This window comes from Grammomys surdaster, unplaced genomic scaffold (genome assembly GCF_004785775.1).
Source record: "Grammomys surdaster isolate TR1022 unplaced genomic scaffold, NIH_TR_1.0 166, whole genome shotgun sequence".
In the NCBI taxonomy this organism is placed as follows: Eukaryota; Metazoa; Chordata; class Mammalia; order Rodentia; family Muridae; genus Grammomys; species Grammomys surdaster.
The window spans coordinates 13,135,830-13,149,680 of record NW_021604614.1 but is presented as its reverse complement, the minus strand read 5'-3'; the positions used below and the strand labels follow the sequence as shown (position 1 = coordinate 13,149,680).

The 13,851-nt window shown below is 45.6% G+C and overlaps 1 protein-coding gene across 1 annotated transcript in view; it reads left to right on the top strand.

The window, feature by feature from the left end:
* Wdr66 (WD repeat domain 66) overlaps positions 1–13,851 on the top strand; it is a 69,456-nt gene that overhangs the window by 4,552 nt on the left and 51,053 nt on the right. The window contains exons 4-5 of the mRNA XM_028765952.1: positions 3,180–3,317; positions 5,946–6,055. Of these exons, the coding sequence (XP_028621785.1) occupies positions 3,180–3,317; positions 5,946–6,055 (248 nt within the window). The remainder of the gene's footprint in view (positions 1–3,179; positions 3,318–5,945; positions 6,056–13,851) is intronic.

Below are 13,851 nucleotides of genomic sequence, written 5' to 3'. Positions count from 1 at the left end.
TCTATCTATCTATCTATCTATCTATCTATCTATCTATCTATCTATCTCTTAAAGACCACTGAGATAGCCCACATTTCTGGAAAATGCAAAAAGCTGAGTAAGTGTTGGAAGCTCTCTATTGACACATCACTGTCTCAGGTCTAATGATGGGCCTCCTAGTGGCCACCTGCGGTACTTCCGACTCCTTCCTCCCTCTCACTAAAGATGCTCTGGCGGATGGATGTGTTCTGTGTTCCTCCCACACCCAGACTCTCCTCCTCCCCTTTGGGTCTGCGGTCTTAGTCAGCAGCCTTAGTGAGCCGATGGTGAACAAGATTCCCCCTGGAATCTGCCCCTGTCAGATACAGAGGCAGTAAGAGCTTGCGCGCGGATGATAAAATTCGGGCAAACCCAGTCCCGAAACTCAGCTTTCATCTTGATATGACAGCGTTTTAGAAAAATATAAACGCACGAGGTAACTTATACCCCATGCCCATTTGCTGAGAATATTAGGAAGGATGTGAGATACGAAACCGTCCGAAACCGTGAACACAGCTCCAGAGTAGTCCTGGCATATAAAGGCAGCCCTGTGTTAATCTCTGAAGACGATGATTCTTGTTTCCTTAAAAACAACAACAACAAAAAAGTATTAAGAGATTAGAGAGGCCGGGCAGTGGTGACGCACGCCTTTAGTCCCAGCACTTGGGAGGCAGAGACAGGCGGATTTCTGAGATCCAGGACAGCCTGGTCTACAGAGTGAGTTCCAGGACAGCCAGGGCTACACAGAGAAACCCTGTCTCAAAAAAAAAAAAAAAAAACAAAAAAAACAAAACCACAGCAACAACAAAAAAGATTAGAGAGAAGGCTCAGCAGTTGAGAGCACTTGTTCCTTTTACAGAGGACCCAGGTTTGATTCCCAGAACTCACGTGTGGCTTATAACCATCTCTAACTCTAGCTCTAGGAATCCAGTGACTTCATCTGGCCTCTGTAGGCACCAGGAGCGCATGCGGCTCAGATACATACATGCAGTGAATGTATTCATACTTGTAAAATAAAGCTAAATAAATATTAGTGTGTGTGTGTGTGTGTGCACGCACACACGTGTGTTATAGTACATGTATGCAAGTCAGAGGTGGACTCCTTCCACCCTGTGGATCCTGGAGATGGCACTCATGTCACCAAGCTTGGTGGCAAGCACCTTTATTGCTGAGCCATCTTGCCAGGCCATCTTTATTTTTTAAATTAATTTGTGATAGTGTGTATATGTGTGTGATATGTTTGTCGGAGTCAGAAGCGCAACTCTGTGAAGTTGCTTCTCTCCACTTTTACATGGGTTCTGGGCACTGAACTCAGGTCGCTTGCCTTGTACAGTAAGCCCTTTGACCCAAAGAGCAATCTTCGTGGCCCTCTTTTTAATTAAAAACAAAAATAAAAACAAACAAAAAAAAAACAAACCCCATCAAAACCTGTTCTCATATAGCCCAGGCTGGTTTCAAATATACTGTGTAGCCAAGGCTAATTCACTTATCGTCCCCACCCCGCTCTCAATTGCTGGCCTTGGCAGGCAGGCACCCTGCCATGCCTGGCTGGAGTCTTTCCTTTTCCCGTGGCCAATTTTTAAAATGACAAAATGAAATCCAAGATGAACATGATGACCCTTTTAGGAATAGCAAGTCTCCAAAGGAACAGTTTCATTTGCATGAATCGGCTCTTTAGAACCGAGCCAAATATTAAGTAATTCTGTTCCTAGAAGGTGCAGCCTGAGACAACCATGATTCGACTGTTCCACTATTTCTGCCCACGCAACCCAAGCTCTAAATGGAAACATAAACTCCAGAGTGCAGGCTGATGGGAACAGGAAGGTTGCCTGACAGAGGCGGGGCACGGGGGAGGGGAAAGAGGTCACCATACAGTTAGCTGGCGTGTCTGTCTTGGGAAGAAATACACTGTGTTTCCATTCACCTTCCTAAGTATTGACCCAAGAGAAGAAAGACAGCTTGGTGCTTTAGTCTAATATAAATGATTATCTTCAGAAGTTTATTATTCAGCCAACACCACTTCCAATGCTGCTTTCAATCGATTGGATTTTGTGTGTGAGAGAGAGCTGCTTTGGGCTCACGGAATGAGTGCATAGTATACAGAATTTCCACAAATCCCTTGGTGCCAACACCTCCAGATTCCCCTTTCATTACCGGCTTGCATCGTGGTGCAGTTACACCATTTACCAGCACTGATATGCCAAAGTCAGTGCTACTATGAACATACTAGGTGTGTCGAACATCCTGTGGGCTTTGACAGGAATCTAACTCTGCGTAGTCACCATATCAGTCTCAGAAGAGACTCTGCCTAAAACTCCCCTGGACACCTCTTATCTACTCAGCCCCCTGCTCTAGAGCCCTGGCAGCCAGGGATCATTCTCGGTGTCACGGTAATTTTGACCTTTCCAAGATGTCTTAGTTTCTCACTTCGTAAGATTCCGATTCTAGCATTGCTCCCTGAAGGGTAGACTTACTGACTTAGTGTCTGTGTGGGGTTGGCATTGAACCCAGGGCCTTGCTCATGCTAGGCAAGCACTCCAGCACTGAGCTGAAGTTCTAGCCAAGGAACTTTACATAGAGAAACTTTGGGGTAAGGCAGCAGCGGTAGCGGCAGCAACAAAAAACACGAAGCGAAGCGGACAAGCAAGTCATTCGGGCCAAAGGCTTGCCTTTCTCTTAAGTTTGCTTAGTAAGTTTTATCAAATGTTCTCTGTCCTGTGTTTCCAGGAAGTAAATAAGGAATTTATCAGGTTGGGTGCTCATGCTATATTAGCACCAAGTGGGGCTTCAGGCCTGGGAAGTGAGAGAACAGAAAAGGTGTTTTATGATGTAGAAGACTCCGTCCCTCCCTAACCCCTCCATGTCCAATTTCTCCCTTCATTTTTAATTTTTAATTTAAAAATTAAAAATTTTAATTTAATTTAGAAAAAGCGGGACAGTCAGGAGAATTGGGAGTAAAAAGGTACCCTTTAGCTATGTAGTTAGTTTACAGCCAACCTGGGTGACATGTGACCCTGTTTAAAACAAAAAGGTTCTCTTCCTCCCTCCGACTGTCCTGTCGGAATGGGTCTCCTCCAGAGGCAGGCAGGGTGAGGCTCCCGGGAGTCACAGCTCTGGGCTCATCAAGCCACTGGTTCCCTGTGTTTGTCTTTATCCTCCAGAGCATGACCTGGTCCTTTGGATGGAACAGTTCCCTCCCTGTCTACTACATGCGTGAAGACAGGAGAGTCCTTCTGTACATCAGTGGCCACACTGCTGTCATCTACGATGTCTTCGGGAACACCCAGTACCATCTTCAGGTATGTAGGCCTTGTCGCACCCCCGTGAGCAAAACAGTGTGTTTGCTTGTTTTGTTCGTTAAGATAGGGACTCAGATATGGAGCCCAGGCTGGCTGGCCCTGGGTTCTCAAACTTTTGGCTTCAGCCTCTGAGGTGGTAGGCGTGTGCCACCACACCAGGCTGGAGAAAGACACCTGTAATTTGCGTATAGACTTTGCCTTGAATCCCAGGTTGGCTTGTGTGCCTCACCATCATTCTGGCAGATGTTTCCTTTTTCCAGCAAATTCTCCCTTTGGATCAACAATAGGAACCGTGAGGTGACTCAGCCCACAGACACCAAGCCCAAGCCCAGTGACCTGGGATTCCCTAGGACTCACATTGTGAAAGGAAAGAAGGAACTCCTGTAGGCTGTCCTCTGACCTCCATATGTGCGCTGTGGTAGGCAAGTGTGTGCATTCCCCATGACACCCCCAACACACACACACACACGGATACACAAATAAATGTAATAAACAAACAGAAAAATTTAAAAAGCATGTCTTCTGTGAGTCTAATCAATACTCATTGGGAAGCAGTAGTTGATATTATTAATTTTGTCATTTCAAGAATTACAAATTGGCTGGAGAGATGGTTCAGGAGTTAAGAGCACTGGCTGCTCTTCCAGAGGTCATGAGTTCAATTCCCAGCAACCACATGGTGGCTCACAACCATCTGTAATGGAATCTGATGCCCTCTTCTGGTGTGTCTGAAGACAGTAACAGTATACTCACATAAATAAATAAATAAATAAATCTTTAAAAAAAAATTAGAAGCTGGGCGGTGGTGGCGCACACCTTTAATCCCAGCACTTGGAGGCAGAGGCAGGCAGATTTCTGAGTTCAAGAGTTTGAGGCTAGCCTGGTCTACAGAGTGAGTTCCAGGACAGCCAGGACTACACAGAGAAGCCCTGTCTCGAAAAACCAAAAAAAAAAAAAAAAAAAAAAAAAATAGAAACACCTTGATTTTGTACATTTCTTTTAAAAAAACAAAAAAACTAGATGTGGGAGCATAGGTTATGTCCCCACAGAAGTTACAAAGGGCACCTGTTCCCTGGGGACTCAGACCTACAGCCACTTAGACTCAGCTTTTTGTTACCATGCCTGGAAGGTAGGTGTTAGTATACCCACATGTCAGAAGAGGAAACTGAGGCTCAGAGTGTCACAGTGACTAGCCCAGAGTGGAATATATATAAAATTAATAAAATAATTATCATATCATGAAATATCATGATTGTTATTAGTGTTATGCAGTCTAGGTCTCAGGACTTAGAGGTACTCAGGAGTCCAGGGGTCCCCCAATCCTTCCCTCGCTTTCGCAGTGTTTCTTACTATTTCACCCCCTGTCCTTGCATATCCTCTATGCCTGTCTTCCTCACACCTCTGGCTTCCTGCATCCCTGACAGATTGTCCTTGAGTTGTCACGATTCCCTACCTAAGTGTCCCATTTCTGGTGTCTGCTATCCACTGCCAACTTGGTTATTCGTTCTCCGTAGCTGTTTCATGAATGTGTGACGTTATAGAACCCTTCTCAGTCAAGGCCAAGATCAGGAGGATCCCAAATTTTTTCCCAAGCACCTGGGTAGTGCCTGCTGCTGGTACTGGGGATGCAACCTGAGGAATTTCCTTTCTGATAAAAGCAGTGAGCAACCCTTGAAGCTGGGTTGAGCAGAGACCACCAAGTACAGGAACCGTGGAGGAGGCTGGCCGGGGTAGGCAGGCAGCTCAGGTGGGTGCAGCGTAACCCACAAGAGTCTAGCCATGCCAGTTCACAGCTAGGACTGGCCACCGCCATTTGTTCACAACGTAACTGCATCCTGAGCACTGCTCGTATCAGGTCGGTCTGTGGCCGTGAACAACACTAATCTAGCGCCATCCTCACGGAATTCCCAGTCTGTGATCTAAAGAGGCACGGAAGCAGGGAGCTTTAAGAGATGAGGAGAGAAGGGGCCGGAAGGTGAAGGGAAGGCACGCTAAGGGAGTCACCATGAGAGACGCCATAAATTGGCCGAGCAGGGACGGAAAACGTCCTGTTTCCGCTGAGACCTGAAGAATGAGTTGAGTGAGTGAGCCAACAGGACAGTCTAGGGAAGAACCAGACAGAAGCCTTGTGTGTGAGGGCCAGTGTGGCTGGTAAAGAGTTGACAGCTTTGGGGGGGGGGGGAATATGGAGGGAGGGGAGGAAAAATGAGCACCATGTCCTATAAGACCACTCCCATCTCTGAGTGCGTTTCTAGAAGATTCTTCTCTTGTATGGGAAATGACTGGGGCAGAGACCACTGAGCCGTAGAACTGTTCAGTCCTCCAGGGCGAGCAGTGTTTGTAGAGGACAAGGCCAGCAGGGAGTTCAGAGGTCCTGGTTGTGTTGGGTACTTACCTCCATCCCTAGTGAGGACCACAGCTTCTTCAGGTTTGCGAAGGAAGAGAAAGCTTGAGAATCCACTGCTCTACCCCCCAACAGAAGATGAGAAACCTCTGTGTAGGCTGTAGAAGCCACTTTCCAGGCAGGCAAGCTTTGGAAGGAGCTCAGGGATACGTGGACCCAGCCCTTCCTGAGGTCCACACTGGGACCCATCTTTATCATTTTTAAGCACGTGTTCTTCATTTCCACAGGGTCACCCTAACATCATCTCTTGCCTCTGCGTCAGCAATGACAGGCGATGGATTGCCACAGCAGACGAAGGACCAGACTGCCTCATAATTATATGGGATGCCTTCACGGGGTAGGTAGGCTCAGGGTGCGCGGATCCTTCTCCCTCTCAGCCAAGAAAAGGCTAAATAATGTTTAATAAACCAGAAACCTGGTTTGTTGGTGGCCCAGAGTAGACTGGACTGAGGGAGAGTCACAGTAACTCGGTTCACAGAAGTCTGGAGCATACGCTGGACATCAAATCTGTCACAATCAGGAACTTTATTTTACATTAGATTTTCACTGAGGTTCTTTCTTTTGAGCAGGGTCCTCTGCAGCCTCCCCCAGTAACCGATGCCCTCTTTCATAGTCTGCCGGGATCCTGTCTCTCTGCCTATGTGCGTGTATAGTTTTTACATTTAACCAACTAATTAGTGTGTGTGAGAGTCACTGTGTATGTGTGTGTGAGCGTACGTGTGTGTGAATGTGTGTGCATGTGTTTGAGTGTATGTATGTGTATGTGAGTGTGTGGGCGTATGTGAGTGTGCATATGCGTGTACGTGAGTGTGTGAGTGTGCATGCGTGTATGTTTGAGTGTATGTGAGTGCATGTGAGTGTGTGAGTGCTCATATGTGTGTATGTGAGTGTGTGAGTGTGCATGTGTGTATGTGTGAGTGTATGTGAGTGTGTGAATGTGAGTGTATGTGAGTGTGTGAGTGTGCATGTGTGTATGTGTGTGAGTGTATGTGAGTGTGCATGTGAGTGTGTGAGTGTGCATATGTGTGTATATGAGTATGTGAACATATGTGAGTATGTGTGCCTGTCTGTGAGTGTGTCTGTGAGTGTGTGAGTGTATGTGAGTGTGCATGTGAGTGTGTGTGCCTGTGTGTGAGCGTGTAGCCTGCATGTGAAGGTTAGAGGACACCTTGCAGAGAATGTTCTCTTCTACCCTGTGGATCCAGAGCATTGAGTTCAGGTAGTCAGGCTTGGTGGCAAGCACCTTTACTCCCTGAGCCATCTCGCCTTCCCCGAAGACTCTAAAATAACATTACCCTTTTAGGTTTTCAGTAGACATGAATTTGTGGACCCTATTGAATCCATTCTAGCCACCTCTTGGGATTGCTGCGAGGGTCAGTGGACCATGGATCAGACATAGAAGCAGAGAGGAGCTCTAGACTCTGGCAGGACCATAAGGCCCAGGTCTTGGGGGGCTAACTATTGAATCACGATGAATAAGGCTGTTGGGCGGGACTTCTGTTTAACATGCTGGAGTGGTGGGACAGACAGAACTGCTGTCCATTAGCTGAGCAGTGACCCCCATGGGTCCTGTTCCCAACCCCCGATTGTCACCTAAACTGACTTGTAGTGATATTCAACACTGCGCCTCCCAACATTGCTTTCTGCCCTTCCTTCTCAGGCTCCCATTCCCTGTGCACCCCATAAATGTGGACAGGGGAAACAGGCTGATGGGGTGTTCTCTGGGCAAGAGACAGCAATTCCCCATGAGAGACGGTTATCACCACAACCCTGCCCACACTTCCCCCCAGTGGGCAAACTGCAGTATCCCCGGGCACCTCCTGCTAAGACAGCGAGACGTCTGGTGGCATCTCCCTCTCTTCTGTGCCCATGGCCTCTGCTGCCCCCACGTGCCCACATGCTTCCAGCACGCTCCCAGGCCTCTCCTCAGCTTCATTCTTTGACTAATCACTTGTTTGAAATGGCTTCATTATTTTATTTTGAGGGTCTCATTGTGTAGACCAGGCTGGACCTAAAACTGACAGAGATCTGTCTCCTGCTGACTCCCAAGTACTGAGAATACAAACCCCACATGATTCTGATTTTTTTTTTTTTTTACTGTGGTAAAATATAGACAACTTAAAAATCACCATGCTAACAATTTTATGTATTCTTTTTATATTTGTTTATTTGTGTGTGTCTGCACGTGCCACAGTACACGTGTAGGGTTCATAGATACTAATGGGGATTGGTTCTCTCCTATGTGGGTTCTGAGGGCGTTAAGCTTGCCAGCAGGTTCCCGTTTGCACTGAGCCATCTCACAAGCCATATTTTATATTTATTATTTTGGGTTGTTTTTTGTTTGTTTGTTTGTTTGTTTGTTCATTGTTTTTCCAGGCAGGGTTTCTCTTATAGCCCGGGCTGTCCTGGAACTCACTCTGTAGACCAGGCTGGCCTCAGACTCAGAAATCCACCTGCCTCTGCCTCCCAAGTGCTGGGATTAAAGGCGTGCGACACCACTGCCCGGCTGGGTTGTTTTGAGACAGGGTTTGCTATAGAGACCAGCCTGTCCCAATGTGTACCACCATACCTGCCAGATATTTTTTTGGTTGTTTTATGTTGGTTTTTTTTTTTTTTTGGTTTTGTTTTTTAAGACAGGATTTCTTTGTGTAGCCCTGGCTGTCCTGAAACTCTCTCTCTCTAGACCAGGCTGGCCTCGAACTCATAGACATCTGCCTGCCTCTGCCTCCCAAGTGCTGGGATTAAAGTTGTGCGCCACCACCAGCCAGCTAGTCTTTTTTGGGGGGTTGAAAAGATTTATTTAGAGGCTTGAGCAATGGGTCAGTGGGAAAGACCACAGGTTTGCTCTTCTAGAGGACCCAGATTCAATCCTTATCACCCACAGGGTGGCTCCCAACCTTTTATAATTCCAATCCCAGGAAATCCCATACCCTTTCTGGCCTCTGGGGGCACTGCATACATGTCATTCGTAGACATATATGCAGACAAAGCGCCCATACAGAAACAAATAAATAATTAAATACTTTATTTTATTTTATGTGTATGGGAAGTCAGAATAGGGCATTGGATCTCTAGGATTAGAGTTATAGAATACTGTGAGCCCCCATCTGGGTGCTGCGAATCAAACCTGGGTCCTGTGGAAGAGCAGCCAGTGCTCTAACCACTGAGCCACCTCTCCAGCTTCCACTTTAGTCTTTTTATGGCTGCATAGTATTCCATCATCACATGGATAAAACTATGCTTTGTTTATTCATGTTGCTTTGTAAAACCTCATTTTAATATTTGGTGGCTTTGTAAAAATTAATTTCAAAAGATAGATATTTTTTTAAAATCGAAAAACCATACTATGTTGTGTATAGTAGCGTAGTTTACACATTATACAGACTTAGGAAAAATCATTTTTTCCATATGGGCCAGTGTAATCCTTTATATGCAGATCCTATAATGTATTCTTTTTTGTTTAAGATTTATTTTATATATGTGAGTACACTGAAGCTGTCTTCAGACACACCAGAAGAGGGCATTGGATCCCATTAAAGATGGTTGTGAGCCACCATGTGGTTGCTGGGAATTGAACTCAGGTCCTCTGGAAGAACAGTCAGTGCTCTTAACCGCTGAGCCATCTCTCCAGCCCCTGTAATATATTCTTGTATTTATGTAAACAGGTAAAATGTAGGTAAAGCAGGAGACCAAAAGGACGTAATGTCTGCTGATAGACAGCATGGTGTAGGCAGAAGGATATCTGAGTCTCGGAAGAGGACGGAAAGCTAACTTTTCTCTCAATTCTTCTTCTTCTTCTTCTTTTTTTTTTTTTTTACATTTTTTGTTTGTTTTTCTGTCCTGGTTTATGAATTCAACTTACTATGTATTGAAGAACCTAAAACTATGTTTACATTCTAGAAGAATCCAGCACTCACTACTCCTTTGAGATAGTGAGTGTGAATGTTGAGTTTTCTCTCTTTTTTAGCGTTTTATTTTATTCATTTATTTTGTGTGTGGACAGGTGGTTGGTCTGAATGTATTCCTGTCCACCACATGCATGCAGTGCCTGAGAAGGCCAGAAGAGGGCGTCAGATCCCCTGGAGTTACAGACGGTTGTGAGCTGCCATGTAGGTGCTGGGAACCAAACAAACCCAGGTCCTCTCCAAGAGCAACGTGTGCTTTTAACTGCTAAGCTGTCTCGCCAGCCACGGGCTTTCTTTTAAATTCCATTGACCATCAGCCCAACAGGAATGAAACATGACTAGTGGCTGAAGACACTTGTCACAATTGTAATTAAAAAAAAAAAACTAAATGAATTATTTAAGCTGAAAATTGAAGCCTGCGTTGGCCATCACCGCCAGTTCCAGTGCTTTTTCCAGTGATAATCAGTCTGAGGTGCTTCCTTCTAAAACATCTGCTACTGATTTGAACACAGGCAGAGGGCCTTCAGCCTGTGGTTTTTCTGCATGCTATTTGGTACAGTCATTTGCCAAGCCTAAATCCAATTGTGTAGCTCTCCTCTGTGGAGCCTGGGTTACAGGGAACACGGAACCAGGAAAGCTTTATCCTCAGAAAGGGAACTGTCCCTACCTTCATGCCTGAGGTTCCTGTGGGCTGTGTGGCGCCCCACATTTTCTTGCTAAGGAGCCCTCCTTACAGAGACTGTCAAAGGTCCTCTGTGTATCGCAGCAATGTCAGTTGGCTAGAACAAGTCTGTTCCAGCTGAAGGACACTGGGTCTCTGTCATTTGAGAAGCTTCGGCTAACTAAAATGCAGCCCCAAACCTTTGCTTGCCTGGCAGCCCTTCCCATTGGGATGGCAGCTCGGAGTTCACAGAGGGAGAGTAGATCTCAGCCATGGAGAGGAATGGAATATCTAACTTGACCCTGAGGGAAAGCTGATGCATGAGAAGGGTGTGCAGAAAAGTCTATCCCCAGAAGGGATATCTTCAGCTACGTCCACTCTGTGGACAGTTGCCTTCATGGCTAGACCCAATATGAACAGAGTTGTGCTTTCTGTTTGACATGGGCTTCCTGACAGAGTGTCACTGTGTATCCCAGCTTAGTGCTTGGTATGCATTCTATGATAGCCTTCCTTTAGAGCTTTTATGGTCCATAAAATATTATTCAGAGGCTGTTCTGGTCTTAGTGACAAAACAAACAAACAGGAAAAAAAAAGCAAAACATTTCCCCCTAAGGTTTTATTCAGTTTAAAAATCTTATTCAGGGTTAGGGATGTAGTTCAGAGATGGGACGCGTACTGAGCATGTGCACGACCCTAGGCTGGTCGAAACTACTGCATCTGCAAGGATAGGGAAAGATTAGCTGGGTGTGGGGGTAAACATCTGTAACTCCAGTAGCTGGGGGCTGAGACAGGAGGATTGTGAGTGTAAGGCTAGTCTGGGCTACACAGTGAATTCCAGGTCACCCTAGACTGTCTAGGAGGCCGCTCAGATAAATCTTACTCTTTTTACAAACGTAGCATATTTCTGCAGTCACCTTCGATGTGACTTTGATTGATTTATGACTCCACAAATCTGGCTTATTAACCTTTAAAAAACCTTTTTAGGGCTGGGGAGATGGCTCAGTGGTTAAGAGCACTGACTGCACTTCCAGAGGTCCTGAGTTCAAATCCCAGCAACCACATGGTGGCTCACAACCATCTGTAATGAGATCTGATGCTCTCTTCTGGTGTGTCTGAAGACAGTGTATTCATATATAATAAATAAATAAATCTTAAAAACAAAAATTCTAAAAAAAAAAAAAAAAACCTTTTTAGCCTGGATGTGATATATTAGTTTTATGTTTAAGGGTTTCTTGGGGGTTTAATTAAGAAACAAATTTCTCACCAATACTTAAGTAATTCCTATAAATTCAATAAATTAATCCATAAATATGGTAGACCTTTGGCTTTCTTAAGTATTTTTAACACTGTTTATAAAGCTCAACTGATTTCTATTGAAAATTGGAAGTCTAAATCAGCTCCACATTTTAAATTAGAACCGCAAATCTAACCTGCTTGAGACCCCGATAATGTCAAATTCTTTTAAACTTTATCTAGTCCTAAAATTACAAACAAGGGGCTGGAAAGATGGCTCAGTGGTTAAGAGCTCTGACTGCTCTTCCAGAGGTCCTGAGTTCAATTCCCAGCAGCCACATGGTGGCTCACAACCATCTGTGATGGGATTTGATGCCCTCTTCTGGTGTGTCTGAAGAGAGCCACAGTGTAGTCACATACATAAAATAAATAAATCTTAAAATAAAAATTACAAGCAAGTTTTCTGGGATGGTATGCACGTGACTCCTACAGATCTGATGGACTTGTCTCATGTGCCACTAATTCGAAACCTCTCCGTGGCTGAGATCCTCTCTCCCTCTGTGAACTCCGAGCTGCCATCCCAATGGGAAGGGCTGCCAGGCAAGCAAAGGTTTGGGGCTGCATTTTAGTTAGCCGAAGCTTCTCAAATGACAGAGACCCAGTGTCCTTCAGCTGGAACAGACTTGTTCTAGCCAACTGACATTCCTGTGACACACAGAGGACCTTTGACAGTCTCTGTAAGGAGGGCTCCTTAGCAAGAAAATGTGGGGCACCACACAGCCCACAGTCTCGCTGCCACTTGACCCCGGCTCCCAGTCTGACTCGGTGACCTCCCAACCCCACATTCCTAACTCCTACGGTCTCCTGCATTCATGGGCTCCCAGTGGTGTTTATATGTCATCTGGTTGAATTCTGTGTGTGTCAAAGGCTTTAAATGAACTGCACTGTTGAGAAGTCTCAGCAGTGACCCAGAATAGGCTTATGTACGTAAAAACAGGAAACCCAGTCTCCAAACCAGAACCATTATGTACAGTCGGGAATCTGTTCCAGGCTTTAAGTGTCTGAATGATTGCACATACCCACAGTGGGAGGAACCAGTGTTTGCCTGTCTACATTATTTGGATAATTTTTTTTTTTAACCTGGTTTGGTCACTCATTCAGATCAAATGTCATGCTTTTTTTTTTTTTTTTTTTTTTTCGGGACAGGGTTTCTCTGTGTAGCCCCGGCTGTCCTGGAACTCACTCTGTAGACCAGGCTGGCCTTGAACTCAGAAATCCGCCTGCCTCTGCCTCCCAGGTGCTAGGATTAAAGGCATGTGCCACCACTGCCCGACCAAACCTCATTCTTTAGAAAACATTTTAATTGTTGGCTGGAGGAATGCCTCAGTGGGTACAAGCCCTGCTCTTCCAGAGAACTCAGAGGTTCAATTCCCAACACCCTCGTCAGACTGTCTGAACTCTCTGTCGATAACTACAATTCCGGGGGATCCAATGCCCTCTTTTGGCCTCTTAAGGGTGTCACGTTCACATGTGGTATACAGACATACATGCAGGCAAAACAGCCATACATGTAAAAATGAAACAAAATAATTAAAGAAAAATGTGGGTTTTTTTTTTGTTTTTGTTTTTGTTTTTGTTTTTTTTGGTTTTTTCGAGACAGGGTTTCTCTGTGTATTCCTGGCTGTCCTGGAACTCACTCTGTAAACCAGGCTGGCCTCGAACTCAGAAATCTGCCTGCCTCTGCCTCCCAAGTGCTGGGATTAAAGGCGTGCGCCACCACCGCCCGGCAAAGAAAAATGTTTTAATTCCCTCTCTACCAACAATTGCTTTTTAAAAACATTTATTTGTATAACATCCACTTATTGGGACACCCCTTCCCCTGAACCTGTTGGGAGGCAGAGCATCGTGGCCGGAAGTCATAGTAGGCTCACCTCACAGAAGCCAGGAAGCTCATAGGAAGGGGCCGAGGCAAGCCATCTCTCCAGGACCATGACCCCAGTGACCCTTTCCTTAAGCAAGGCTACACTTCCTAGTGTCCCCCACCCCCCATATATGAGAGTGCGTGTATGGTGTGTGTGCACATGTATGTGGCCAGAGATTGACTTGAGGAAGCCATTTTCTATTATTCTCTACCTTATTCACTGAAACAGGGTCTGTCATTTGAACCAGAGTTTGCTAATATGGCTAGTCTAGCTAGCTAGCTTGCTCTAGGGATCCCTGTCTCTTTCCAAGCACTGGATTAACAGGGGGGACCCGCTATACCCACCCAGCATTTACATGCACATTCTGGGGATCCAAACTCTGGTCTTCCTGCTTGCATTAGGTAAGTGCTTT